Source organism: Podarcis cretensis (assembly GCF_951804945.1).
Source record: "Podarcis cretensis genome assembly, chromosome: 8".
In the NCBI taxonomy this organism is placed as follows: Eukaryota; Metazoa; Chordata; class Lepidosauria; order Squamata; family Lacertidae; genus Podarcis; species Podarcis cretensis.
The window spans coordinates 16,162,233-16,188,370 of NC_137177.1; the positions used below are offsets into that span (position 1 = coordinate 16,162,233).

General features: G+C 46.8%; 2 protein-coding genes across 5 annotated transcripts; one reads left to right on the forward strand and one right to left on the reverse strand.

Moving 5' to 3' along the window:
• Positions 1-754: 754 nt before the first annotated feature.
• Positions 755-10,471, reverse strand: ZNF575 (zinc finger protein 575). 4 transcript variants are annotated; one of them, XM_079989222.1, is made up of 3 exons: positions 10,351-10,471; positions 4,314-4,427; positions 755-3,146 (listed from the first exon to the last, which is right to left on the reverse strand). In XM_079989222.1, exons 1-3 carry the CDS (start codon positions 10,427-10,429, stop codon positions 2,449-2,451), a joined length of 891 nt encoding a protein of 296 aa, XP_079845348.1. In that variant the 5' UTR covers positions 10,430-10,471; the 3' UTR covers positions 755-2,448. The 4 variants fall into 4 exon arrangements, with proteins under 4 accessions (XP_079845348.1, XP_079845349.1, XP_079845350.1 ...); XM_079989223.1 differs by lacking the exon at positions 10,351-10,471 and adding an exon at positions 7,736-8,147; XM_079989224.1 differs by lacking the exon at positions 10,351-10,471 and adding an exon at positions 6,399-6,648.
• Positions 10,472-13,249: 2,778 nt separating this feature from the next.
• Positions 13,250-24,574, forward strand: ETHE1 (ETHE1 persulfide dioxygenase). The gene is made up of 7 exons (XM_079988009.1): positions 13,250-13,464; positions 17,552-17,696; positions 19,102-19,250; positions 19,525-19,654; positions 21,023-21,112; positions 22,696-22,812; positions 24,062-24,574. Exons 1-7 carry the CDS (start codon positions 13,327-13,329, stop codon positions 24,112-24,114), a joined length of 822 nt encoding a protein of 273 aa, XP_079844135.1. The 5' UTR covers positions 13,250-13,326; the 3' UTR covers positions 24,115-24,574.
• The last annotated feature ends 1,564 nt before the right edge of the window (positions 24,575-26,138 follow it).

Sequence of the window (26,138 nt, forward strand, 5' to 3'; positions counted from 1 at the left end):
AGTCTCAAGCTGCTCTTCTGCGCCACAGAACAGAGAGATTGTAACAACCTCCTAAGATCTTACTGAGAAGAAACAGGTGTCAGAATATTCACATGTTGATTTCTAACAGAGTCTCAACAGTTCTGGACAGGAAGTCATGCATTGAAGCTTTTAAAAAGGCTCCTGATGCTCATTGTGGCAGTTTCGGCTCATAATGTGGCAATTGAGGGTGGTGTGGAATTGCTTGAACACACATTCCCCCTGAGGTCTCCATTCCCTGCTTTCCTTCTGTCCTGCTCATACAGCCCCAAATGCTTCTCTTCTTTCTGACACAATTGCATTACTTAGGAACCCACAAACTATTTGTATAAACCATTTAAAAGTTCAAGCTAAGGCAATTACCCCTAGGTAATTTGTCTCCCTTACCTTCCTCCTCTGTCTAACTTAATGTGTGGAAGAGATATCTGACTTGGGTCTGTGCTTTTTTTTAAACGCTTACAAAATCTGGAATATTTAGGCACAAGTGCTTTGATCTGTACCAGCAACAACAGTTAAGTAACTGCCTTTTTGGCTCTAATGGACATCCAATTTAATCTAGCTACCTGTATCTCATATCAAAATGCTTTGAAAGTGGGCACCTCCCTCTTTTCCTACCATCTAATACGCAAGAAGTAAGCTGCCTTTGGCCAATGATGCTACACCTGTCTTCTGCCAAGTTTGCTCCCCAAAATTCTGCATTTGTCATATGCTCCAAGCTCAACTTAACCCGGTTAACTAAACTTTTATAAGTTTTATTATTTTTTTCCAAGAAAAATAAGACAAAAAAACTCCAGGCTCCCAGGGGAGTCCCATTTTTTTAGTATCAACTACAAACATACCATGGATCAATCAACACCCCCTCCCCGCCTCCCTTGCAACAATCTGAACAAATGCCTTTGGGGTGGGATGGGGGGTGAGAAGGCAAAAGATGCTTTGGCAAACGGTACAAGGACAAGGAGTGTGTGTGTAGAATTCATCCATCCAAGAAAGGGGGGTGGAAAGATGGACATGTGTCTAAAAAGTGGGAGATTGGAACACACTGCGTCTTAGAAATCCAACATTTGAACCAAGAGGCAAGACAGTAACCCCCCAAAGTGGGGAATTTGTGGGGGGGGGGAGGTGTAACAAAGGAAGGCAGGTTTGTGGGGCTGCCTCTCTAGGCATGTGGTGAAACGGTCACACGGAAGAAGCGAAAGGAACCGGCAGTAAAAGTTGTGTAAACCAAGTGATGGAGGGTGGGGGTGGGAAATCCAGCCATCCAAATCCAGCACTAGAAATCTGTGTGCTTAAGCAGTTTTCAGTACATGTTGTAAATGGCTGGGGACATATTTTGATGCGATCAGGGACAGAAGCCCAGAGCCACCAGTTTTTACAGCAGCTGGCTCAGAGGTAAGATTCCATGCCAACTGAAGCAAAAATTTTAAAATGGCAAATGAACACAACACATAACATTTGCAAAATTATTCTACTGCTACTTGCCGGGAGGGCCCACCACTGTACAGAATGTAGCGTGCGAGCACACCCCAAAAAATTCATGGATTCTTGGCATTTCGGCTCAAGCTACCCCTGGCAATTTTGCAGATGCCACAATCACATTTTCAGACTTATCTGTGCCTTCATAAAGACTAGCAACTTCTATCGCACACACTGTGTGACACCAGTGTGTGCGTGGCATGCCAGGTTGTTAAAACTGTCCCCCCTTTCTTTAACCACAGGCCGGAGGCACAAACAGGGTTTGATAAGCCACAGGAGGCAGATGATGTACGACCCAGAAAATGCCAAGTTTGACAGGCCTAATTTAGAAGCCTTGGACTGTGAAGATGCTGATCTCTGCATTCCAATGTAAGCATGCGCCAACTGAACACAGACAAGAGGCAGCCTGGGCAATGGTCAGAGGTCGTACAAAGCAATGGGAGAATTCTGCTCTCCGGAAGATTTGTGCATATCCATCCATTTTCTATGAATTTATGCAAGCTTCTTGTGAAATTGGGATTCAAAGGTGGCTGGGCTTATTTTGCAGAATCAGTGGGGTGCTGAGGTTGCAGACCGTGGTGCTCTGCCCCTCCTAGGTGCACATCTCAGCAATGCACAAGTTAGTCAAGTTGCAGAATATGTCGTTTCTGAGGGCTGAACTGGGGTTCTCTGACCACACACACTTTGGCTTTTTTTCCAGCATGGTATACACAGCTTGGACTATAGGGAGGAGAGTACACACACATCGACTTGGCACTGTAGGGGGGGAAACAGTGACAAGACCCGCAACGAAAGAGCTGAGCAACTATGGGTCCTCAAAGCGCATCTCTGTGTAAACCCGAAACCCCCTCTCCCTTGCCGTTATTTACAATGATCTCCCCCGCACCCACCAAGCATCCAGGTTAGCCAATTTCCTCTCCGCACCCCTGCGTGGTCCAGTCGCTTCAGATCTCCGCTCTACGGCCTCTCTCCGTTGCTGTGGCCTTTGCTTTGGGACAAGTCATCCCCCACTTCCCCGTCCTCGTGCACCCGCTGGTGAAGCGTGAGGTTGCGCAGCTGCCGGAAGCTCTTGCTGCAGCGCATGCACGGGTAGGGCCGCCCCGCCGCAGCGGCCGCGTGGATCTGCTGGTGGGCCGCTAGCTTGGACGGGTAGCAGAAGCTCTTCCCGCAGCGGTTGCAGGGGTAGGGCCGCTGCCCCGTGTGCGTGCGGCGGTGGGCGGCCAGCTTGGAAGGGTAGCAGAAGCTCTTGGGGCAGTCGGCGCATTTGTACGGGCGCTCGGGCGTGTGGATCCACTGGTGGGCGGCCAGCTTGGAGCGGTGTCCGAAGCGCTTGGGGCAGAGCGTGCAGGGGTAGGGCCGCTCGCCGGTGTGCGTGCGGCGGTGGGCCGCCAGCTTGGACGGGTAGCTGAAACTCTTGGGGCAGTCGGGGCATTTGTACGGGCGCTCGGCGCAATGGGTCCACTGGTGCGTGGCCAGCTTGGAGCGGTACACGAAGCGCTTGCCGCAGTCTTTGCACTGGTAGGGGCGCTCGGAGGGCAGCACGGCCGGGGGGCGGGGGCGGCGGGGCCGTGCAGGCTTGGGCGACTCCGTGGCGGGCGGCGAAGACAGAGCCGCGGGTGAAGGCGACTTGGCGTTCTCTTTCAGGGCCTGCGAGTCTGGAAGGTGGGGGGAAAGGAGGGTGTCAAAAGCCGGGCATCCTCATCAACCGGGGGCCATTCCCCCATCTCCTAGCCATTTCTCTGCCCCACCTCTCTAGCTTCTCATCAGTCCACTGACTAAATGCATGGACAATTAATTCCCTCTAAGAATTGTAGCTCTTGGAAGGGAACGAGACCTCCTAAGAACTCTCAGCACCCTGAACAAGCTATAATTCCCAGGATTCTTTGCCGGGGGGGGGGGGAGCTCTAGTTGTTGTTGTTAATACTTTTATTAAAGTTTTTTCATGACACAATAAGAGAAACACTAAGCTACCAGGGTAAAGGAAAAATGCTAAGGTAAATAAAAAACAAAAACAGCTACAAAATGTAATACAGCCATACCTTAGTTCTCGAACGCCTTGGTACTTGCACGTTTTGGCTCCCGAACACCGCAAACCCAGAAGTAAGTGTTCTGGTTTGCAAAGGTTTTTCGGAAACCAAACATCCGACACAGCTTACGCGGTGTCCAATTGAGTGCAGGAAACTCCTGCAGCCAATCAGAAGCAATGCCTTGGTTTTCGAACCATTTTGGGAGTCAAACGGACTCCCAGAATGTATTAAGTTTGAGGACCAAGGTACCACTGTAATAGCATACAAAGTCTTCTCTTAAAAGTAGTTCTTAACCCTTACTGCAGATGGTTGTAGGCCCTCCCAGCTCTTACCTGGGATTTTTATCCTCCCTGTCACCCAATATTTCCCTGCCTCCCACCCAGGGCCCCTCCATCAACCATCTACGACCCTCAAGAGTGTACAATCCCTGGACCCTAATAAAATTTCCAAACAGAGAACACCAAAGAAGAAAAGAAAAAGAAAGAAGCAGGGAAAAGAGAGAAAACGAAAGAAAAAAGAAGTAATGAAGAAAAAGAAAAAAATTCCCATTTTCCATCTTCCAGTTACATTAAAAAAATTATTTAAGGCATCACTCCATGGTTAACACCCATCTTCTCCACTTTCTGTTAAACAATATTTATTTTAAATCCAAGTGTCTCAACTTCATTCATTTCCTTTTGGGGGGAAAGCCATAGCTGTTAAAAGTGATATCACAGGGCTTTAGATTTATGGTGCGCACGTGACCTAAGTCCTAGGTCAGGATGCTCCAGGCTGGCTTTCCAGACGCCCCCTTACCCGCAACACTGCTGCTCAGAGGGTTGGTGCCCACGCTGATCTTGCTGTTGCTCATGCAAGGCTGTTCCCCCCTTTCCAGCATCAGGACAAGGCTTGGTCGGGCGAGAATGTAACCTGCACAAACAGAAGGAAATGGTTTTATCACCATGGCATGGTCATCCATCGTGAAGATAGAATATATAAAGAGAAACTCGGGAATCAATGTTCTGAGAAGCGAAAGACAGAAACACATCCAGTCAGATGTTCCTTTTACATTGTTCATTCCGTTTCTGCTCATTGTGAGGGGCAGAGGGAGACTGAAACCTTGTCCTTGGCTGCTAGAAATCCTACAGAGCCACTCACTCTCTGGCCTGGGAGGTTGCTCGTGCACTTTCAAGCCTGCTTATCTAGGCCTAAGGACTAGGAACTTGGTGGGGCTTTTTGAAACAAAACAAAACACAAAAAAAGTATATATATATTTATGTCTTCACTAAGAACCTCGATTTGGCACGCAGTAACAGATTCCTGGTGCTGCCGCGGGACACTTGGCCCTAGGCACAAGGCATCTGTGTGCACAACAGGAGTCGTTAGTTTCCCTAAATAAATAAAAAAATTCAAAAACCAACTTAAGTGGCTCCGATTTTGATTGGAGGAGCAGAGCTGAAGGCTCCCACCACCACCGGAGATTTTCCCTCCAGAAGTTATCAGCCCTGTTTGAAAGGGATGGAGGGTAGAATAAAGGAATGCATTTTTTAATACCAGTAGCAGTGATGATGGGGATTTTGACTGGGGGAAAGAGGGCAGGGAGAAAAAATTAAACAACTGCCAGCGACCCCCTGGCACTGCAATTCAAATAAAAACTGCTCGCTCGCTCTCCTGCCAGTGATGTGGGCTTTCTGGGACATTTTATGTCCTGATACCCCAAAGCGATTGGGATTTGATTGAGCATGCTTGACTTGCATTTAGTAAACAACATTTCTAAAAATATGCACCCTATGTTCATTTTGCTTGTTGAATACGTATCTCAAAAGTCCCCCCCCCCAATAGCTTTTTAAAGAAGGTATTTAGTGGGGGAGGGAGAATGGTAACTGCCCTGAGATCTACGGGTATAGGGGGGTATACAAATTTAATAAATAACAAAGATAAATAAAATTTGAACTGACATATTTGATTGTTGGGGATGGAAGGAACACAACAAAGCACGCTCAGCATAGGAGAATGTTACAATCAAATCAATTTAGAGTTTCTTCCAGATTATTTCTTGTCAAAATACTTACACATAGCTCAATTGCACACGCTTCTCTTTTCAAATGAAAATCTGTTAATATGCTCATTTCAGCGTGCCTTGGAAGCTGCCAACTGGACTCGATATAGCACTGGCATCCCATTCATTATGTTGCTAATTAATCTTAATGAAGCAATGCATCGTAGACAGAGATTTAACGGGGAAATATATAGGAACGGGAAAATGTATCGCCACCCCGCTCCCATCACTCACAACGACGTTTAATTTAAAAAATAAAATAGAATGCAGAAATCTAGTCCCCTCACATCTTGTACAGGCTTGTAAACAGCCCCATGCCTGGTCGCCTATGGCGAGCAAGAAGCAGCTCGAGGTGACTAGGGAGGCCAGATCTGTGCAAATAGGCCTTTCCCCCGTTTCCAAGCCTCACATAACCTTTATGAGGATGCGCAGGCAAACGGACCGGTTATTCCTGCGCCCTCGTTTACAGGCTTGGCCTCGGTTTTGCCACGGGTCAGGCGGGCAGCGTATGGATCAGAACTGTGTTAACTAATGGTACTTCAATCACAGGGTTCCCTCATGGCTTCGTGTCTCCCGAAAGGCCCCAGGATCCAATTACTGCTCGATTCTGCTCTTGGCCTAAGTGTGGAGTTGCTATGGAAACTCGCTTGGAATACAGGCCAGAGAGGAGGAGTTGGTGGATAAGGCAGAGAGGAGAAAGAAAACTAACAGCATTTGCAAATCAAGTACTACAGGGGAAAGCTTTCAGATCAGATGGTGCCCTATGAAAAGAGGGCCGGACCCCAATATCCTCCCTTCCTGATGGCAGGAAACTGCAGAAACAATATCTGCTGGAAACAGACTACTGGCCGTGCTGGCTGGCACTGGAGACAGTTGGGAGGCCAGCAATGAATTGGGACCACGTCCACACATTTAAAGCACCGAGATGCCCCTTCACACAGTCATGGCTTTCCCCCAAGGAATTCTGGGAACTGTAGTTTGTTCAGGCTGCTGAGAGTTGTTGGCAACGCATTCCCATCACAGTGCTACAGTTCCCAGAGCTCCTTGCGAAAAGGGACTGATGTTTCGTTTGTGCTGTTGCGTAATTTTTGTGTTTTTATATTGTAAACCGCCACGTGATCCCCGGATGAAGAGTGGGATAGAAATTCAATTACTAATAATAATAACAACAGTAATTCGCAGAAATAACATCACTGCACATGTTTACTCAGTTGAGTAAGTCGCTTCAGAACGGCTCTGACTTGGGCAGGTATCTCTTTCAAGAACAGGCCTTTTTATTTCTAGAGAGGGGAGCTATGCCTCAGGATCTAGCAAGGCAAATGTTTGTATATGCAACAATTACAAGCAAAACAGCTTATATAAACTATTATATATAAATAGCTTATATATACAGTATGTTTAAAGAGCAAGCTGTTGGCTTTCCAGGGAAGTTCAGTTTCACAGTCTGAAATCCCAGACACACTTATCTGCATGCAAGCACCACTGGAAACCATGGGCGTTACTTTTGAATAAGCACACATAGGATTGTGGTGGAACAGAGTAGTTTGGTGCTGGGCCCAAATCATTTAAGCATGAGCCCCCTGACCTAGTTCCTTAAGAAGAGGGAGTGCAGGATGTAGAGTTTGCACCAGCCACGAACCACAATGTGGTTAAAAAAAAATGCAACCAAGGCAGCCATCCTCTGCACACTTCCCTGGGAGTAAGCCCCATGAAGCAGAGTGGCACTTATTTCCCAGTAACACAGACAACAGCTCTTGCTGCTATGGGGCAGCCCCATTCCCTTACAGCTGGCCCTCCTTCCCCAAAACCAGTCAGACAGTGGACAGGAGACCAGGAGCTTGAAATGTTATTCGTATTACCACCGAGAGAAATCTGGATTTGGTGCAATGCACCCGGCTTCACACCATATTGGGGTGTGTGCTTTCAAACCGGTTTAGTCTTTTTTGGGGGGAGGGGCGGAGAGGAAAATAAAACTGCCCCTTTCTTCACCCGGACGCGCCAAGGCCTGGAGCAAATGCAAAACCGCCTTCAAATCCGAATGCAGCGGGGACTCCCCATTTTTTGGCACCCCACCGCTGGGCATCCCTCGCCTTTTCACCGCATCTATGTATGCAGCTGAGCAGCTGGGCCTTCCTCCTGCTGCCCGCCCGCCCCCTCGCTCCCCCCAGACGCCACTCACCGGCCCGGGAGCCTCCCCCGGCCTCAGGCTGCCTCTGGGGTCTCCCCTTCATGAGCCGATCGCGCCGGGTCATGCTGTCCCCGAGGGGGGCCAGGTCGTGCGCCCCACCGCATCCCTTCCCAGGCCGGTCCCCAGCGACGGGCGGGCGCAGCAGCAGCAGCAGCAGCAGCAGCACCAATCCGGCTGGCTGGCTGGCGAGGAGGGGTCTTTCCTTACTCGCAGCTTTCTCGGCCAATCCGCGCCTTCCCCGGTATTTATTTATTTATTTATTTTGCAAAGTAGGGGTATGTGTGTGTTGGGGAGGGAGGGGGGAAATGTAATAAACGTGATGAGGTCGCGATGACGGCTACGGCCGTCCCTGGGAGCTCTTCAGTTTGCAGACCTAGACCCCCACCATCGTGCATGCAACTAAATTCTGTTTAGAACAGAAATCATTCATTCTAATGAGTCTGCTCTGAGCTGGGTGAAAGGGAGTGGGGAGCTGGATAAGTATTATTATTATTATTATTATTATTATTAAATAAATACTCTTGTTAGCAATGTTTACTTGAAAGCAAACTCTTGCAAAATCTTACTCATGCATGGTTACTGGTTAGTTAAGACCCACTAAATAAATAAATATACAAAACAAAACCCCTCTGGATGTCAGAGGATGCTGCTACCAGCCTATGCAGTAGGGCTACTTGGAAATAAGCCCCGCTGAGTTCAGGGCCACTTACAGCTTAAGCAATTATATACATGTGGCCGGGTGCTTCCATGCAGACATATTTCGGAAAGAAGACCCGCTAGATCTTACTGCCCGATATATAAAGGTAAAGGTAAAGGTACCCCTGCCCGTACGGGCCAGTCTTGACAGACTCTGGGGTTGTGCGCCCATCTCACTTAAGAGGCCAGGGGCCAGCGCTGTCCGGAGACACTTCCGGGTCACGTGGCCAGCGTGACATCGCTGCTCTGGCCAGAGCCAGAGCCGGAGCCAGAGCCGCACACGGAAACGCCGTTTACCTTCCCGCTGGTAAGCGGTCCCTATTTATCTACTTGCACCCAGAGGTGCTTTCGAACTGCTAGGTTGGCAGGCGCTGGGACCGAGCAGCGGGAGCGCACCCCGCCGCAGGGATTCGAACCGCCGACCTTTCGATTGGCAAGCCCTTGGCGCTGAGGCTTTAACCCACAGCGCCACCTGCGCTATATAACGATGCACCACCACCTCTCCGTTCAAAGCCATATCCATATCCGGTTACAGGTAGGTAGCCGTGTTGGTCTGCCGTAGTCGAAACAAAATAAAAAAAATCCTCCCAGTAGCACCTTAGAGACCAGTAAGCTCATACCAATAACAAACTTAGTTGGTCTCTAAGGTGCTACTGGGAGGAATTTTTTTATATCCTAACCAGGTTTACCTAGCAGTAGGGAGACTCTGGGCTTAACCTCTTACACGCACCTCCTTCAGGATGGAAATGTGCTTGGCTTCAGTTCCTCCACGATGTGGCCCTGCAGCACCTTCTGCCGAGAGGAGGACATCTCCCCTAACTCCTGTCCTGGTGGCACCAAACGTAAGTCCCATCCCGTCGATTTCAACGTGGCTTCCTTCCAAGAAAGCAGGAAGCTCATTGAATGCAGCAAGGTACTTGCCTCGAGGACTAACCTGGATATGAGAAGGCTGCGTGGGTGTTTAATTTTGCAGCCTCTGTTCCTAAAGAGAGGAAGCTGGTCCTTAAGTCTGCCCTGGGGCGGCAGAATTTTACTTCTTTAATGCCTGCTCCTTAACTCGAGAAAGACAGGGAGGGTGGTGCTAATTTTCAGAGAAGAGAGGAGCCCACCTTTTCTCTGCATTACTATTGCTTACTATTAAGGCTGCAGCCCTGCAGACGGATACAGACTTTAAGGCAAGGCGGTGTTGGAAGGAAGGAAATGTTATTACACCTCTACCCCGCCTTTCTTCCATGGAAGTCCAGGGGAGGCGTTTCCCAAAGATTCCTCAAGATCTGGACACTGACCAGAACAGAACCTGCGTAACTTGAGCTGAGACTGTTGGAACAAGATGCCTTTAGGCCATGATGTTCCAGGACCCTTAAAAACAGACAGGATTCAAGTATCAAGAAGCCAGAGTTTCAGAGAGACCCACTTTGGAAGATCATATTGCATCAAGCGTTCTCTGGTCCATGGGGTCACGAAGAGTCGGACACGACTAAACGACTAAAAAACAACAATTGCATCAAGGGGGTGGGTGCGATTTTAAGAGCGTTTCTTGCATTGGCTTAAAAAAAAAACTTCTAAAGAACTGTATTATTCTCCCGCTTTTCTTTTACGCATAGATTTTTATGCTTTGGGCATGCAAATAATAAATTATTATTATTAAGCTGCTTCTTAGAATGCACACTAGGCGAATGAAGCTGAGGAAGCACAGGCAATGGGAGTAGCGAGGAGCTCTTCAATTTGGTTTAGTTTTGGAAAGTACCGTACAAAACTCCGCGCTGCCTAGAAGTGCGCGCGCGCGCAAACAGACGGGAAAATGCGATAATAAAAATATATATATTTAAAAAGACTAAATCACAAGCAGCCGAAGGAAGCGCGATTATACAAAAACCAGAAGCAATCTATACGGAACAGAGAGGAACTACCTGCAGCAGAATCAACTGAGCAAGCCTTGCTGGCAAAATGAGCACGCCCGGGCAGAACCACATCCAGGGATGATTTCATATTCACCCCTCCGCCAAATGGTTTCGCCCACAGAGGAGCGCGGATAAACGACGTTTAACGGTGGCTGGAGACGGACAAACCTAATCGCCTTTTCTTTTTTGCCAATGAGCTGCTGTTCTGAGTTCAATGCTGTCCAGGTTTTCCTCCAATAGAAAAGCCTTCTGGACGTATAGCAAATGCAGCGTTTCCCTGGCATGCAAACATCTAAGCTGCTTTCCACTGGTCCATCTAGCTCAGTATTGTCCACATTGCCTTGGCAGACGAGGGTTTTTTTCCCCCAAGCCAGCCTAGAGATTGAACCCCAGGACCTTTTGCATGCAAAGCAGATGCTCAGCCACTGAGCAGCAGCTCTTTCCCTCGTTAATGTCTGTGTTTCAGGCTAGGGTTAGTCACACTCCAGGAGCGGGTCAACGTTTTAAAAGGGTGGGAGCTATTTACTGATGCTGTATTAGGATGGATGGGTGGGTGGATGTGTGAGCATTATTGTATACAATCGCCTTTGGAAAATCTCTTTCTGTTCCAGAATAGTCTCGCATTAAGTCAAGGCCATTTTTACCAGGGATGAAACCTGGGCATTCAGACGTTGTGCTGAAATTTGCCAGAACCTGTTCTGCCTCCTATACAGGCATCCCCGCCCCGCCCCCTAGATAAAACAGGAAATGTCAGTTTGCAGCCTTTTAAATAAGTAAGTAAAGAATAGGGGCATTTCTACCTGCAAAAAAAGAAGGCTGTGTTCCAGTCTTTGGTGGTGTAGTGCTTAGAGGGTCCAACAAGGACCTAGAAGAAGAGGGTTAAAATTCTCACTCGGCCACAAAGCTCACTGGGTGACCTCCGGCCAGTTACTGCCTCTCACCCTAACCTACCTCACAGGGTAGTTGTGAGGTTTAAATGAGGAGGGAGGTGGAGTGCCATGTATGCCCCTTGAACTCCTTGGATAAAAAATGGGATATAAAGGTAAAGGGACCCCTGACCATTAGGTCTAGTCGTGGCCGACTCTGGGGTTGCGGCGCTCATCTCGCTTTATTGGCCGAGGGAGCCGGCGTACAGCTTCCGGGTCATGTGGCCAGCATGACTAAGCCGCTTCTGGAGAACCAGAGCAGTGCACGGAAACACCGTTTACCTTCCCGCTGGAGCGGTACCTATTTATCTACTTGCACTTTGATATGCTTTCAAACTGCTAGGTTGGCAGGAGCAGGGACCAAGCAATGGGAGCTCACCCCATCACGGGGATTCGAACCACTGACTTTCTGATCAGCAAGCCCTAGGCTCTGTGGTTTAACCCACAGTGCCACCCATTCCATTTATAAATGGAATAAATAAGGAAGGAAGCCCAATAAAAGATCGCTTTTTCTACCATGATCTGCTGTGTTGCAAGTAAAACCTCTTTCCCCGTTCTCTCTCTCTATCAAAAGTACCCACCCACACAATGCAAAAAATAAAATTAAAATGTATTTTCCTCCCGTCTCACGCAAGAATACTGTACATCTCTTGCCCTTTGGGCTATAGAAAACGACAATGTTAAACATTGAAATTGAAGCATAATTGCACTAGTTAAAGATTTCCAGCTCCGCACCCTAACGATAATGTATATATACACCTCGACTGTGTGCTCTGGCTATGTATATCCATATCCCTCCATATTGTATTGCACCAACAAATCCCACTGCCTCACCTTTTACACACAGACATGCCCTACCCTCTAGTGCTCACACAGTGTCCCCCAAGTCACACAGCAAACTGCAATAATATCCATGTAGCTTAAGTACACACATTTTAGTGTTGTAAAACAGAAAAACGAGGCTGCCCTTTGCACAAAGAACGATAGCATGTAATTGTTGCAGGCTTCTTGTTTACGAGAACTTCCCTGCACGTAGACTTTACACCTGCAGGTTCAGCTCTACTTTGAGCTAGCCAGGTGCCCTTGCCTACCTTTGATTTTAAAGTGTTACAGTGATGGTAGTTCATTGATATGAACGATATACCCACTTTGTGAATGTGGATTAGACTACCCTACTTTGTGAGTGGAAGAATATATAGTATTAGCAATAGTTATGCTGCTGGGACAGGTGCATTGCATTTCTGGGGTGGGAGGCTTACAGGATGGTCATGCATGCTGCAAAGTGCAGTGCTGGTGATGCCCCAGCCAGCCAGAGACTTAAACATACACCTTTGCAGATAATCACACACATGCAAATAGTATTCAACAGTGCATCTTAGCCTGGTGCTCTGATTCAATTAAATACTTCACAGTGGCCAGTCCCTAAGACAGTACTGATCAGTGACTGCAGAAGGTGGGAAAGGTAGGAACCTTAGGCAGGAAGAGGATTGAATAAAGCCTAGCCAAAGGAAGATATAATATACTGCAAGGCAAAAAGCTGAAGGTTCTTCATTGGTATCCATGTGTGCATGAATGGACTTTGTGCATGAATGTGTGCTGAAGGGGGTGAACTCAGCCAAATGGGTTACTCTGGAATGTATTATCTGAGCAATCAATCATCTGGTGGAGTCAATCTGGTGGAGTCCATAAGAACGCTCATTCCTAGAATGTGTTTATCTGGACAAGTTGACTCTCTAGCTCTTATCGCGACTTGTGGCAAGGGTTCTGTGCTTTGCCCTTGGGACCAAAGCCCAGGTTAAGAGTTTGCTGCCAGTAAATCTTGTGATTACAGTAGCATTAAACAGGACTTTTTGGCACGCCAGCTCTTGCTCCTGCATTCATAAAAAGGTTCATCGGTTGCAAGGAAAAGCCAAAACAGAAAGAGGGCTCCTGCCGGTGCGTGGCGCTTTAAGGAGGCTCGCAGCCCGCCCACTTTTCCGCCGCCGCTCCTGACCCAGCCTCTGAACTTTTAAAGGGCGTCGCTCCTCTCCTTTCATTTCCACCAAGTGTGGCGCGCCCGATGTCTCTGTCCCGGAGATGCCCTGCTGCAGCCGCGGCTGCTCTGCGGGTCCTGGGCGCCGCTCCGGCCCGGGCCAGCCTTCCCCGGCGATGCTACTGCGTCCGCACCGCGCAGCGCCAGGGGCTGCTCTTCCGACAGGTGAGCTGATCCGAGGCGCCCCCTCCTCCACCGCGAAGGGTGGCAGGCAGGATCGGGACCCTTCTACCCCGCTCTCGAAACAATAGCAGCAGCAGCAGCAACCTTACATTGAATTTATTTGGCAGTACTGTTGGTTTGGGTGTGTGTTTGTTTGTGCTTCTGTGGGTTGCCAACGTTTCCCACCCCATAGGGCTCCTCTGCCTCTGTGCAGGGCTGCAAGGCAAGCAGAACTTTTACAGTTGCGAAGCTGCCCTCTCCGTACGTTTAAAGCACATAAACACACACGTACGGATTCTGGGAAGTGTAGTTGTGTTAAGGGTGCTGGGAAGTGCAGCTCTCTGAGGGCCAAACTACAGTTCCCAGGGTTCGTTCTTTCTTTTAAGGAAAGGGAGGGGGCAATGCACTTTGAATGTACAGTGTGTGTGCAGCTGGAAAGCTCTGCTGAAAAGCTCCACTTGCTGGATTTTTGTTTGCAGTTCCAGATAACTGGAAGCCTAGGGTACTTCCAAGGGGTGTTGTTGTGGGATCAGCATGCATGCATGTTTCTCTGGGCAGCTACATTGTCGGAGCAGAGGAGATGGCATTTTGGGTTCCATTTCCTGGATGCCTTATCTTCCTTTTCGCCACTTGTTCCTGGGCAGGTAGGCTTCAAAGTCAGCTGAGTTCCACAGAGCTTCCTTCCGAGTAACTTCTACCCTGCTTTTCAAAGCTTAACAACAAGTACATTTACATGCAATCTTTTCTTCCAAGTGGTGTGTATCATTCTCCTCTTTCCCATGTAACCCTCACAACAACCCTGTTAGGCCGAGATGAGCGCATATAAGCCATCTCCTAGGGACCGAGGTCCCCTCGACCCTCCCAATAAAATATTTGAGGGCTCCAGCCCCCCCCCCCGAAAGTTGATAAGCATTGCCATTCAAATAGTATGCATGTCTTATGATAGATTATGTGGGGTGGGCCTTACCTGCCCCCCATATTTTATTCAAGTTGGCAGCTACTCTATTCTGAACTTAAAAATGGAAAGTGTAATGCTGGTGGTCAACAAAAAAGATTTAAAGACTCTCTCAAGGCACATCTAAAAAAATGTAGTATAAACACTGACAACTGGGAAACACCGGCCTGCGAGCGCTCCAATTGGAGAACAGCCTTTAGCAAAGGTGTCATGGGCTTTGATGACGCTCGAACTCAGGACAAAACGGAGAAACGTGCTAAGAGGAAGGCACATTTGGCAAACCCTCACCATCATCAACTCCCGTCTGGAAAACCTATGTGGAAGGATGTGTGTATCCAGAATTGGCCTCCACAGTCACTTACGGACTCACTGTTAAAACCGTGTTTATGGAAGACAATCTTACTCAGCTACGAGGGATTGCTAAAGATTCAAGTTGGCACTCATGGCTGAGAGGCAGTGAGCGGCCCAAGGTCATAAGAGGCTTCCTATAATAAATAAGTAACAGCATATAGGAGTGCATCCTAGTTTTCTCTTTCTTCCCTCTGCACCCGAAATGTAAGCATATATGTGCTTGACTGCAGCCAAAGATGGCCCTAAAATTAAGGTGTCAGATGCTGAGGGATACTGGGAGACAGGGCTGTGTGTACCATGCTGAAGTAAGACTCAGCTAAAGCACCATGATACCACAGTCACAGTTTCCTTCAACAGAATAATGGGAGCTGTAGTTTGTTAAGGGTCATGAGAATCGCTGGGAGACCTCCCTATTCCCCTAACAGAGTTGCAACTCTCAGAGCTCCCAAAGGAAGAGGGACTGATTGTTAAACCAAGTTCGAAACCGGAGCTCTGGGAGAGGAACGGGAGTCTCCCAACTACTCTCAGCACCCTTAACAAGCTATAGCTCCCAGGACTGGGAATCCAGGACTGTCTATAGTGCTATTCTGCTTTAAATGCAGAGTCCAGACTGGACTAGGATTGGATAGAATCCTGCATAATACAAATGGTATAATACAAGTGTATATTTACTCATTATTTATTTTGCTAAGTTGTGATTCATTGTCTTTCAATTTACTGTGCTTTCTTAAAAGTAGTTGTGATATATTTGTCTTGAAATAATTGCCATAATTTAAATGTTTTGATGTTTTTTTAGGTTGTCATATTACTGTCTCACTTGTTTTAAAAATGTCAGGGTGGTCAACAATACAACAGCAAAGTTGGACTCCAAATCCCTGATTCTCTCCCCCCCCCCTTTTTTTTTTAACCTGCCCTTCCTCATAAGGTCCCAGGTTTGTTTACAACAACATAATACACCTTTATTTTATTGTTCTAGCTGAAGGCCTTGTAACAATAATACCAATAAAATAATACAGAACATGCATCCATGCTGTAAAAGATACCAGAGATACCAACAAGCTTATCTTAATTTCAGATTGAACTTCTGAATCGCTGGAGCAATTTGCAGCCATTTTATCTACAGTTATGCAGACTTTTAAAACTTTTAGGATGATAAAACAAGCAAACTGTGTTCGAAATGCAACACAGTACTGGAGTGTCTGCTAGATTCTTGGGGCTGTAATCGGTTTGATGATTAACTGCACCTTCTTGACCCCTGGGTCCAGCCTGCTTGGATATAAGCAATGTTAGGAAGCAGGTTCTTCTGTGAGTAGGTCTGGAACTTACGACTTGCATCAAGAATACTGATAGAGAAGTCAGTGGTAGGAATATAAAGTGCTGTGCCATTGGAAGAAAGCCTTGCTAAGATCTGGAGAGTAGCCAAATTGGGCAAGAGTGGAAGATTGTGTTACACCTGAGCAGGGAGCAGGGAGCAATTAGGCACATTTAAAAGATCATGGCCATTTCTTCATTTTATACAAACAGCCTCAAACCCAGTATGTTTCTGGGATTGTAAGAATTCAAAGAAAGCAGCGCAGCTTTGAGAATTTCGGTCCAACATCTTGATTCAAAATGGCATATTCAAGCATAGTCAAAAACCAGCTCCCTCATCTCAGGTGCCGTCATGCATAACGTGGCTACAGTGCATTACGAGGTGTCCCAACGCATAGACAACGGGCAGGCAAGCAACTTTCCTAAATAATATAATTCCAAATGTAATGTGGGTATTTTTATATAGCCGGTTAACACAATTCATAGACGGCTTCATCAAAGAAAGGAAGAAGAATCTTTAAGCAGCTTACATAAAATGATGCAAATATTTAGTAAGAAAGTCAGATGCAGACAAAAAATTTAAATGGTTGTATGTATGTAACTTCTTAAAACTGCAGAAAGACCAGAAGAGGGTTTTTTGTTTTTGTTTTATAGCAAGTATATGGAATAAAAATCACATGTGTGGCTAGGCTGGCCAAAACAAAAGATTTGTTTGTTTGTTTTTAGCAAGTGCCTAAAGCAGTACAACGAAGGCACCTCCCTAATACTACCCTGACACCAGGCAGGTGCCTTCACTGTATTCTTTACAGCTCCTGCTAAAAACATGTTTGCTTAGGCAAACCTATCCAGAACACTTGGTGGGTGTTTTAATCTGGATTTTAGTTTATCATTGATTGTAAATATTTTTTTCAAATCCTTTAAATAGTTGTTTTAAACTGGTTTATTTCATTGTTTGTTTTTTCTTTTTGTAAACCGCTTTGCGGTTTAGTTTAGTTTTAAAATCAAGTTGTATATATAAATGTTGCGAAATAAAATAAAATAGACCCAGAGCATAAAAGAACCAACGCTAAAAGATCCAACTCCTTACACACAAAGGCACGTAAAATATTTTTCTGTAGCGGGAGTATATTTGTGGACGTTAATTTGGAAAGAATATAAATCAAGAGATTCCCCAGGGCAAGGGATTAGAAGCCTGCTTCCTGCTTTAACCACTAGACCTGGTGTGGAGGCACTCTGGCCTATGCGCTGATGCACTTCATGTTGCCTTTGGCTTACGACCTCCAGTTTCCTCTCCATGTGACTGCGCACCCATACCCCAGTTGTTGCTGTTATTAGGGGCAGGGGTCCTTTTCTTCCTAAGCACAAGGGCCACTGGAGGAGGGAGCTGCTTGGGGAAAGGGGTCGTCAGACGCTCCCACCTATTGCCTTTCATGGACTAACCAGATATATCTCTGCATTCCCCCCCCCCCCCAGCTCTTTGAATCAGAGAGTTCCACGTATACTTACTTGCTGGCAGATTTGAAAACCAAGGAGGCAGTTCTGATAGACCCAGTTCTGGAGACAGCCAAAAGGGATTCGACACTGGTGAAGCAGCTTGGTCTGAATTTGGTATATGCAGGTGAGAGGAGGAGGTTTTTCTTCGGTCCTGGATGGATCAAGGCAGATGGGGTAGTGTAACATGCTCCCAAGGAAGCCCACTCAGACAGGTTCAGAGTCCTTGCATTTGTTTACAGAGCCCTGAGCAACTTAGTTCCTGGCTAATCTAGGTACCACCTGGACCCTTACGGTTCAGCCTCATCACTCAGATCACCTGTAGGAGCATTGCTGGTCACCCGCCATGATGGTCACCCTCATTTGACATCAGTGTGAAATCATGGCTTGGCCCAGTGCCATGGGATGCTCTTCCGAGAGAGATTCAGCACAACATCCTCTTTTTCCACCTTTAAATGTTTGATGAAAACTCAGCTATGCTGCCAGGCTTATGCAAACAATTAAGAAAGCATCCCCTGTAATGGTTAGCGAATGAGCTGTGGTTTTAATTTTTTACTTGGTTCTTATTGCGTGTGTGTGTCCATTGCTGTAAATCACTTTGATTTTTTTCCTTTTTTTGAAGTAGAATAAAACCTCATTATTCCCTCCTAGCTGCCTCTCTCCCTTCCTTCTTTCCCCCCTCAACCGCACAACATCTATGACAATAGGGTCTTGTATGGAATGTAAATGAAGTGTGAAAAAGACTCTATGAATTGAAAGTAGAGATGTTATATGTACTCGTCCTTGTTTATTTGTTTTTTAACTAACTTTTAATACAGTCATACCTCAGCTCCCGAATGCCTTGGGAGTCGAACATTCCAGCTCCCGAACAATTGAAAACCAGAAGTGAGTGTTCTGGTTTTTGAACGTTCTTTTGGAAGCTGAACGTCCAATGGGGCTTCTGCAGCTTCCGATTGACTGCAGGAGTTTCCTACAGCCAATCAGAAGCTGCGCTTTGGTTTCCGAACGTTTCAGAAGTCGAACAGACTTCCACAACGGATTCCGTTCGACTTCTGAGGTACGACTGTTTATGTGTACATATAATGAAATTGCAAAAAGAAAAGTGGAATTTTTTTCCCAGCTCCCAAGAGCAGCTTGGTCAAACCTGGCCTTCCTGGGTATTGCTAGGTTAAAATGGAACAGAAAAGAAATGGTATATTCCACTTTCTACCACTAGGTAGCGGAAGAGTAGAATAATAGAATTGTACCTTTGAATCAGGAAGGAGATGGTAACCATACTGGCCCAAGGCATTTTGGCACCTGAGGCGGCAAAACGGCCTGGCCTGACTGTGGTGTTAGATCAGTGGTTCTCCAGAAACATTTAGAGGACCAATCCCATCATCCCTCAACGTTGGCAATGCTGGCTGAGACCAATGGGGAGTTGGAGTCCCAAAAACATCTGGGGTGGGGCACAGGCTCCCCACTTCTTTGTTAAATGCTTTGACCTTTGTGTCTTGCAATAATAACCTCAAGCTTCTTTTCCTCTTTCTCAGTCAACACTCACTGCCATGCAGACCACATCACAGGCACCGGATTGCTGAAGAAGCTTCTACCAGGTTGTCGAAGTGTCATCTCCAAACATAGTGGCGCCTCAGCTGACCTCCTAATCCAGGAAGGGCACACCCTCAAATTTGGGGATTTTGTGAGTTTGTTTGTTTGATTGATTGATTTTACAACCCACCTTTTCCTCCAGGGAGCTCAAGGTGGTGTACACACGGCTCTCCCCCTCCTCATTTAACCCCCACAACAACCCTGCGAGGTTGGTTAGGCTGAGAGACTGCAGCTGGCTCAAGGCCGCCCAGCGAGTTTCACAGCTTAGTGGGGATTTGAACCCTGGTCTCCCATTCTAACCACTATATCACACTGACACTTCCAAGGCTTGAGTCTCATGACATGTTGCCTTGCTGTCGTTGCAGGCCCTGGAAGCTCGTTCCACCCCTGGGCATACGGACGGATGCCTGACGTATGTGCTGAATGACAAAGGCATGGCTTTCACTGGCGATGCCTTGCTGATCCGGGGCTGTGGACGGACGGACTTCCAGCAAGGTACAGAGGCCTTGTTATAACCAGGGAGGGTGGTCATACCAGGGTGGACTCTGATCTGTTGCAAGGGGGAGGGAGCTATGGGATCTGAGTCAGTCTTAATGGCTGCCATCTGGAATAGAGGGCAGCTTCAAGATTTATGGGGAGACATGGGCTGTCGTGTTCCACTTGACAAATGATACCCCCCCTTTTTTTTGCCCCCTTTTTTTGCCTTAATCAGAATATGTCTACCTACAATAGCACTGTATCTGAATGTGTTAATCTGAATGTGTCTACCTACAATAGCACTGTAGCACTCTGACCACATTCAGACCATACATTTGAAGTACCATGGTACCACTTTAAACAGTCATGGTTTCCCCCATAGAATTCTGGGAGCAGTAGTTCGTTAAAGGTGCTGAGAGTTTTTGGGAGCCCTTTATTTCCCTCACACAGAGCTACAATTTCCAGAGTCCCTGAGGAAGAGGGACTGATTGTTAGACCACTCTGTTTATTGTAGCTCTCTGGAGCAAGACTCTTTGAAGGGGAAAAATATGGGATGGTGTTTCAATGAAGACAACATCATGTGGGTGTTGTGGATAAGATTTACAATAAGCTGTTGTGTAGAAATGTGCAACCACCTCTGCAAAAGAACAACCCTGTAAGGGGTATATGTGTTTTCTTCCTTCCCACTTCGAATGAACACTTAATGCCCGGAGTGGACCTCACTGGTCACCCCCTACTGTCCACACACATCCCATTAATGTGAAATGGGCTTTTATCCACCTCCCATGCATCCAGAAATGCAGATTGCCTAGGGTTCTGAATGCATGAAAGAGCCGTACACATTTTTCCCTATATACATAAAAATCTAATGCTGTCGTCACGCTGTGCAGTTCAGGTAGCCACACCAACTGCATGACAAACAGCAGGCAGGAGAGCGAGGAAGCAGCACTGATGGTAGACATTTAACAGAAGAGAGGGAAGTGCTTCACAGAGTGCTTTAGTCAGCTGCTCTAAAGACCCCCCTCCCTCCGTTAAAAATGGGTGACAAGGAGGTGGGTGTAAAGGTGGTTGGTCAGATATGGGAAAAGGTCAGTGGACAAATTGGTAGACAGGGTGGGCAGCTGGTGCCCCAGTATATGCTCCATCGATGCTTTCTTTGCACTAATGCAAAGATGTCAGGGGCATGGCCAGAGGGCATACTGTTGGAGTCAGGGCCCATATGCATAGTGCTTCTCCGTCGCCCTGCCTGCCTATGCATTCACTGAACAAATGGGAGGAATGTGTTGAAAACCCTTGTCTAAAGCAGCTGTCCTAGAGAATCAGGTTGGCAAAAATAGCTGATGTTGAAGGAAACTTAGCTCAGCAAGGCTCTCTGTCTCATCCAAGGCAATCCAGAGACCCTGTATCAGTCGGTCCACGAAAAAATCTTCACACTCCCTGGCCACTGCCTAATCTACCCTGCCCATGACTATACCGGTAAGTTGGGGTCTCAGATTTGCTGCTGGGGGGCTGGCAGCGCTGTGGTACAACGGGCACTGGATGACAATGCATGTTCTTGCTCAGTTCCTCATTTTCCTTAAATATCTCTGTTACGATCAACACAGTGCCTTCCGGTTCTCTTAGAGACCGATAGATTTACTGTGCTAGAAACTGGAGAACCCTTCAACAGATGCACAAAGTGTTGTGTTGTTGTTTTTATTGAATGAAATTTTATCAACCACTTCATGTCCCCAAAAAAGTGCTGTACGTGGATTTAAAACATTAGTATGCAACTGAACAGTATATAGATAGAAAGGAAGGCAGATTGTTCTACAGTTCACAGTGTGCATGGCTGGAATCAACTCATAGGAAGGCTTCTTTAAATAAAAGTCTCCAGACTAAGGACTGCTTCGCTAGTGTGTTTCGTACATGAGAGTGTGCTGGTGAAGCAGCACTCAGCAGAACTGAACCCTCCTGCCCTCTTCAGTGCAGTCGGAAGCGAGGGTGGGCCATATCCCTAATTAGGGTTAATTGTATATGCCTAATTAGGGTTTTAAAAGAACTCTATTTAGACATTAACCCCACACCCTGACTTGATTTGGGCTCAGGTTAATCTGGGTGTTTCTCAGATCGGGGCAGGGGTGTGTACACCTGACATACACACACACAGAGAGAGAGAGAGAGAGAGAGAATATACACATTAGGGCTACAACTTTTTTACAACCTCATGTTCCTGTTGTGTAGTTAGATGAAGCTTTGGCTGAAAAAAAAAGGAATGAACTTTCATTTCCAAATCTTTTGAAAACAGGTCACCACCAAAATAAATACCGTAAGTCAAATTTTTGCATATGTAGCTATAATGTGTCATGTAATATTCATAGCATTTATTATAATACAGGAAGAATAGAGCTTGCAAATTACTTGTACAATGTTTTGTACATTGCACAATGCACATCGCTTCTTATTGCCTGTAATAAATCAAGATTGTGGTTTGTCTTTCCTTTTGCTGCAAGCACCATAAAGTTCATCCCTTTATGATGCAGGAAATCATTGGGGGGCGGGGCTGAGGGGGAAAGTAAAAAAGTTACAATATACCTACAGGGACACATAAACATAGGTATAGAAGGAAACATTTGTAAAAGTGGAGTCGAGAGGTCATGAAATGTGAGAGGCAGTAGCTCTGTTCAGGCATTAGAGATGGATGCATAAAGAGGCTTGCAAAGGCCTCATTTCTCCACCAGAGACTTTGCCACATTGGCCAGGAAAGTGAGGGTTGCAAGTGCGTTGTGCTAAGCAATGTGAGGAGCCCCGAGGTGGAGCAGGAAGGGCCAGAGCATGCAAGGATATTGGTGGCAGGGCTGCCTGCTTGTTTATAGTCACGACAGTAAAACTCCTGAATGAGACCAAAGTCTGTGCTATGCAAATCTCAAAATGTCCGCCTGCCAACTGAGGAAGATAATTCCCACATTGGTAGGCCCAAAGAGCTTCACCTCAGTAAATATATGTGAGCCTTTTGGGTGCCGCGAGACTCTTTTTTTTCTGTCCTAGCCCCACTTGATGCATCTCCTCCTCCCTTGCAGGCCAGACAGTGTCCACAGTAGAGGAAGAAAAGACCCTGAATCCTCGCCTCACCTTGCCCCGAGACGCCTTCGTTGAACTGATGAACAACCTGAATCTGCCCAAGCCAAAACAAATAGGTGAGGCTGGTTTCTGGTACAGCAGAGCAGCATGTATCCGGAGGTTGCCTTCTCTCAGCTGCAAGCCAGTACAGTGGTACCTCAGGTTACATACGCTTCAGGTTACATTCGCTTCCAGTTACACACTCCGCTAACCCAGAAATAGTGCTTCAGGTTAAGAACTTTGCTTCAGGATAAGAACAGAAATCAGGCTCCGGCAGCGCAGCAGCAGCGGGAGGCCCCATTAGCTAAAGTGGTGCTTCAGGTTAAGAACAGTTTCTGGTTAAGAACGGACCTCCGGAACTAATTAAGTACTTAACCCGAGGTACCACTGTATCTACTGCGCTATTGTGTCTTCCTCAGAAGGATCCTGGGGACTGGTTTGGAAACGGTGCAGAAAATTATCTCGTTTTCCTAGCCTCCTCCGCTTGCTGGGCCAAGAAATGTAGGTAGCTTGCCCTATCTTGGATGGTCCACCTAGCTGAGCATTGTCTACACTGGCCAACAGCAGCTTTTTGGGATTTAAGGCAGGAGTAACACTCTCAGCCTTGCCTAGAGATGCCAAAGATCGAACCTGAGCCACAGCACTTCCCTTAAGGAATATCCAAGTGATTGGCTTTTCCTGTGCTAGACATCTTAAAGCACAATCCCCCCAAACACTTCCTAGGGTGTAAGTCTCATAGAACACAGTGGGACTTACATATGAGGAAACAGAGCATAGGATTGAGTATGGTGTACCTCCTGATGTGTGTTTGTTTGCATTTATATCCCACCTTTTTCTCAAGGGGGTGTTCGTGGTTCTCCCCCTCCTCAATTAATCCACACAACAACCCTGTGAAGTAAGCTAGGCTGAGAAGCTGCGACTGGCCCCCAGACCTGGCGATCTTCCCGGACAAGTGGGGATTCGAACCCTGGTCTCCCAGGTCTTCGTCTGGCATTCTAACCACTGTACCACACTGGCTGGGTTGCAACTCACATCATCCCTGACTGTTGGGTGTGATGGGTGTTGGAGACCCTCAGAATCTGAAAGCCCATTAAGTTCTCTGGCTCAATTCCTTTGGCACTTTAACTTGGGAGCAAGTTTTGTTGCTGTCTGTAGGACTTGCTTCAGAGTAAACCAGAATAAGGTTGGGCTGCCGCGGTGCTTGGTGGCTGGTCTGAGGGGTGGGCAGCCATGACGTCTTGGGTTCTGTGCCCAGCCACAGAGGGAGGGTGACTCCTATAGGAACTCAGGGGAAATAATCTTTCTGCTCCCCCTCATCTCCTGCAGATTTTGCGGTTCCTGCTAACCTCAAGTGTGGGGTCCAAGATGTAGCTGCCTAGATGCTCCTTCTGACTTCCCAAAGATGGTGCATACAGGTGACCTAAGGCATCCCTTACAGCAATGGGATGGTTTCATGGCGTACAAACAATCTCCTTATCACACTCTGAAGGAAGATGGCAGTGATTTATTTGGAAAGACGTGTGTGTCTTCAGATACACCCTAACTTGGTTTGGTTCCTGATCCTCCTGCCTATTGTGATCATCAACCTCTTAATTCCAGCTCCATGACCTCAGTGACCCACTTTTCTTTGTCGATTTGCACTGGCTGGACTTTCCCAGCTCAACCAGGACCCACGTGATGTTTTTGTTTTCCAAGTATGCACTGCGTCGAGATTTCTGCTGGGCCTCGAGATTCCTTGCAAGAAGACAGAGTCCCTTGCACTGTGAATGCTCTGAAAACTCGGGTTTTGTGCCTGAGAAACTCTTGTCGCTGAGAAAAAATAAAATGCATTTGTTGTTAGTCGGCTTCGCTTCTGAATAGGATGGGGTTGATTTTTCTGGAGCAGCAATGGGAAATCTTGTCCTTGCGGATGGCGTTAGCCAATGGTCACATCCACACCATGCATTTAAAACACATGGGAAACCTGGGAGTTGTAGTTTGCAAATGGTGCTGGGAATTGTAGTTCTGGGACAGTTAAGCTACACTTCCCAGAAGCATTTGGTGGAATCAGTGTGCTTTAATTTATTATATTTTTTTAAAAAAATATTTTTTATTAACCGGCCAATCAAATCAAATTAAATCACATCACATAAATTCCGAATTACAAAGCCGAATTTTAATTTTTTTTGTTGGGGGGACCCATATTTCAAGATCCGAAGGGGGATTCTGATCATCTTCTTGCTACTGCGTTAATGTCCAAATCAGTCCGAATCAATCCAACAGAGTTCATCATTCTATCCAGTCTTTTCTTGCTGTTTCCCCATCACATCTTCTTCATATATTTTCTCTTTTTTCTTTATGATCTCTTCTGATAGTCTCCTTAAGCCGATAAACACCAATAATAATCCTGTGTGAATTTTTCCGTTCTTCCAATCCTAGAATTGAGATGGTTTCCATATATCATCGCCTTCATAGATAACATCGCTCTTTCCATCATTAATCTCGCAAAACTGTCGCTCTTAAGCCCCTCTGAGGAGTTTCACCCACAATATAAAAACAGCTCTATTTCTCTATTTCTCCTCCCAGACTCAAGACCTCCGACAGAACTTCCCAATATGGGGACGGCATTTTTAACTGCGTCATTCCACAGCTCTTATACATTCCACACTCTTCTTAAAACATGCTTTGGTTTGAAAATTTATCTCCACACAGCCTTAAATCCACAGCATAAGTCCTTAATACGACATTTCTGACTTGTAAGGGGAGCGGATTCTTGTTTAATCACATAAGGAAAGAAAGGAAATTTTTCCCCCCCTTCCCCATCAGTCATTTGCCATACCGAGTCTTGGCGTATCTTCTCATGATTTATTCTTTTTCCTCCGACTCGTCTTGTTTTATCAGAGATCTCTTCTGTTAGCAGTCTTTACTCCCCCTCCTTCCTTGAAATATGTGCATTCCTTCATCCAAATTGTTTCTTTTGAAGTTCTTGCAGCTAGTGGCGCGGATCAGGGACGGTGTCCAGGAGCGCCGAAATCCCACAGGAAGGCTTTGTGCCTAGTGCCCCCATCCCCACAAATTCGGGGGGTGGTATAGGGCACAGCAGGCAAGGGCAGTCCCCCCCACCATCCTGGGGGGTGGGTAGGGAGGCTAATTACTCCCATCATAGCCTCCAAATTACCTCGTGTGGGTCGTAGAGATGTCATTGTCAGCCATCTTCTGATGCGCCCCCCTAGTGGCCCCCCGTGCTTTAATTTATTATCATCATCACATTTCTGTCTCACCATTCCTCCAAAAACCTCATGGTGGCATAAGCACTGCCTGCCCCGCTTTTCGTTTTATACTCACAACAACTCTGTTCGCGTGATAGACAGTGACGGGCCCAAGATCACCCCATTGGCAATCATGTACTGAAGTAAGGATTTGA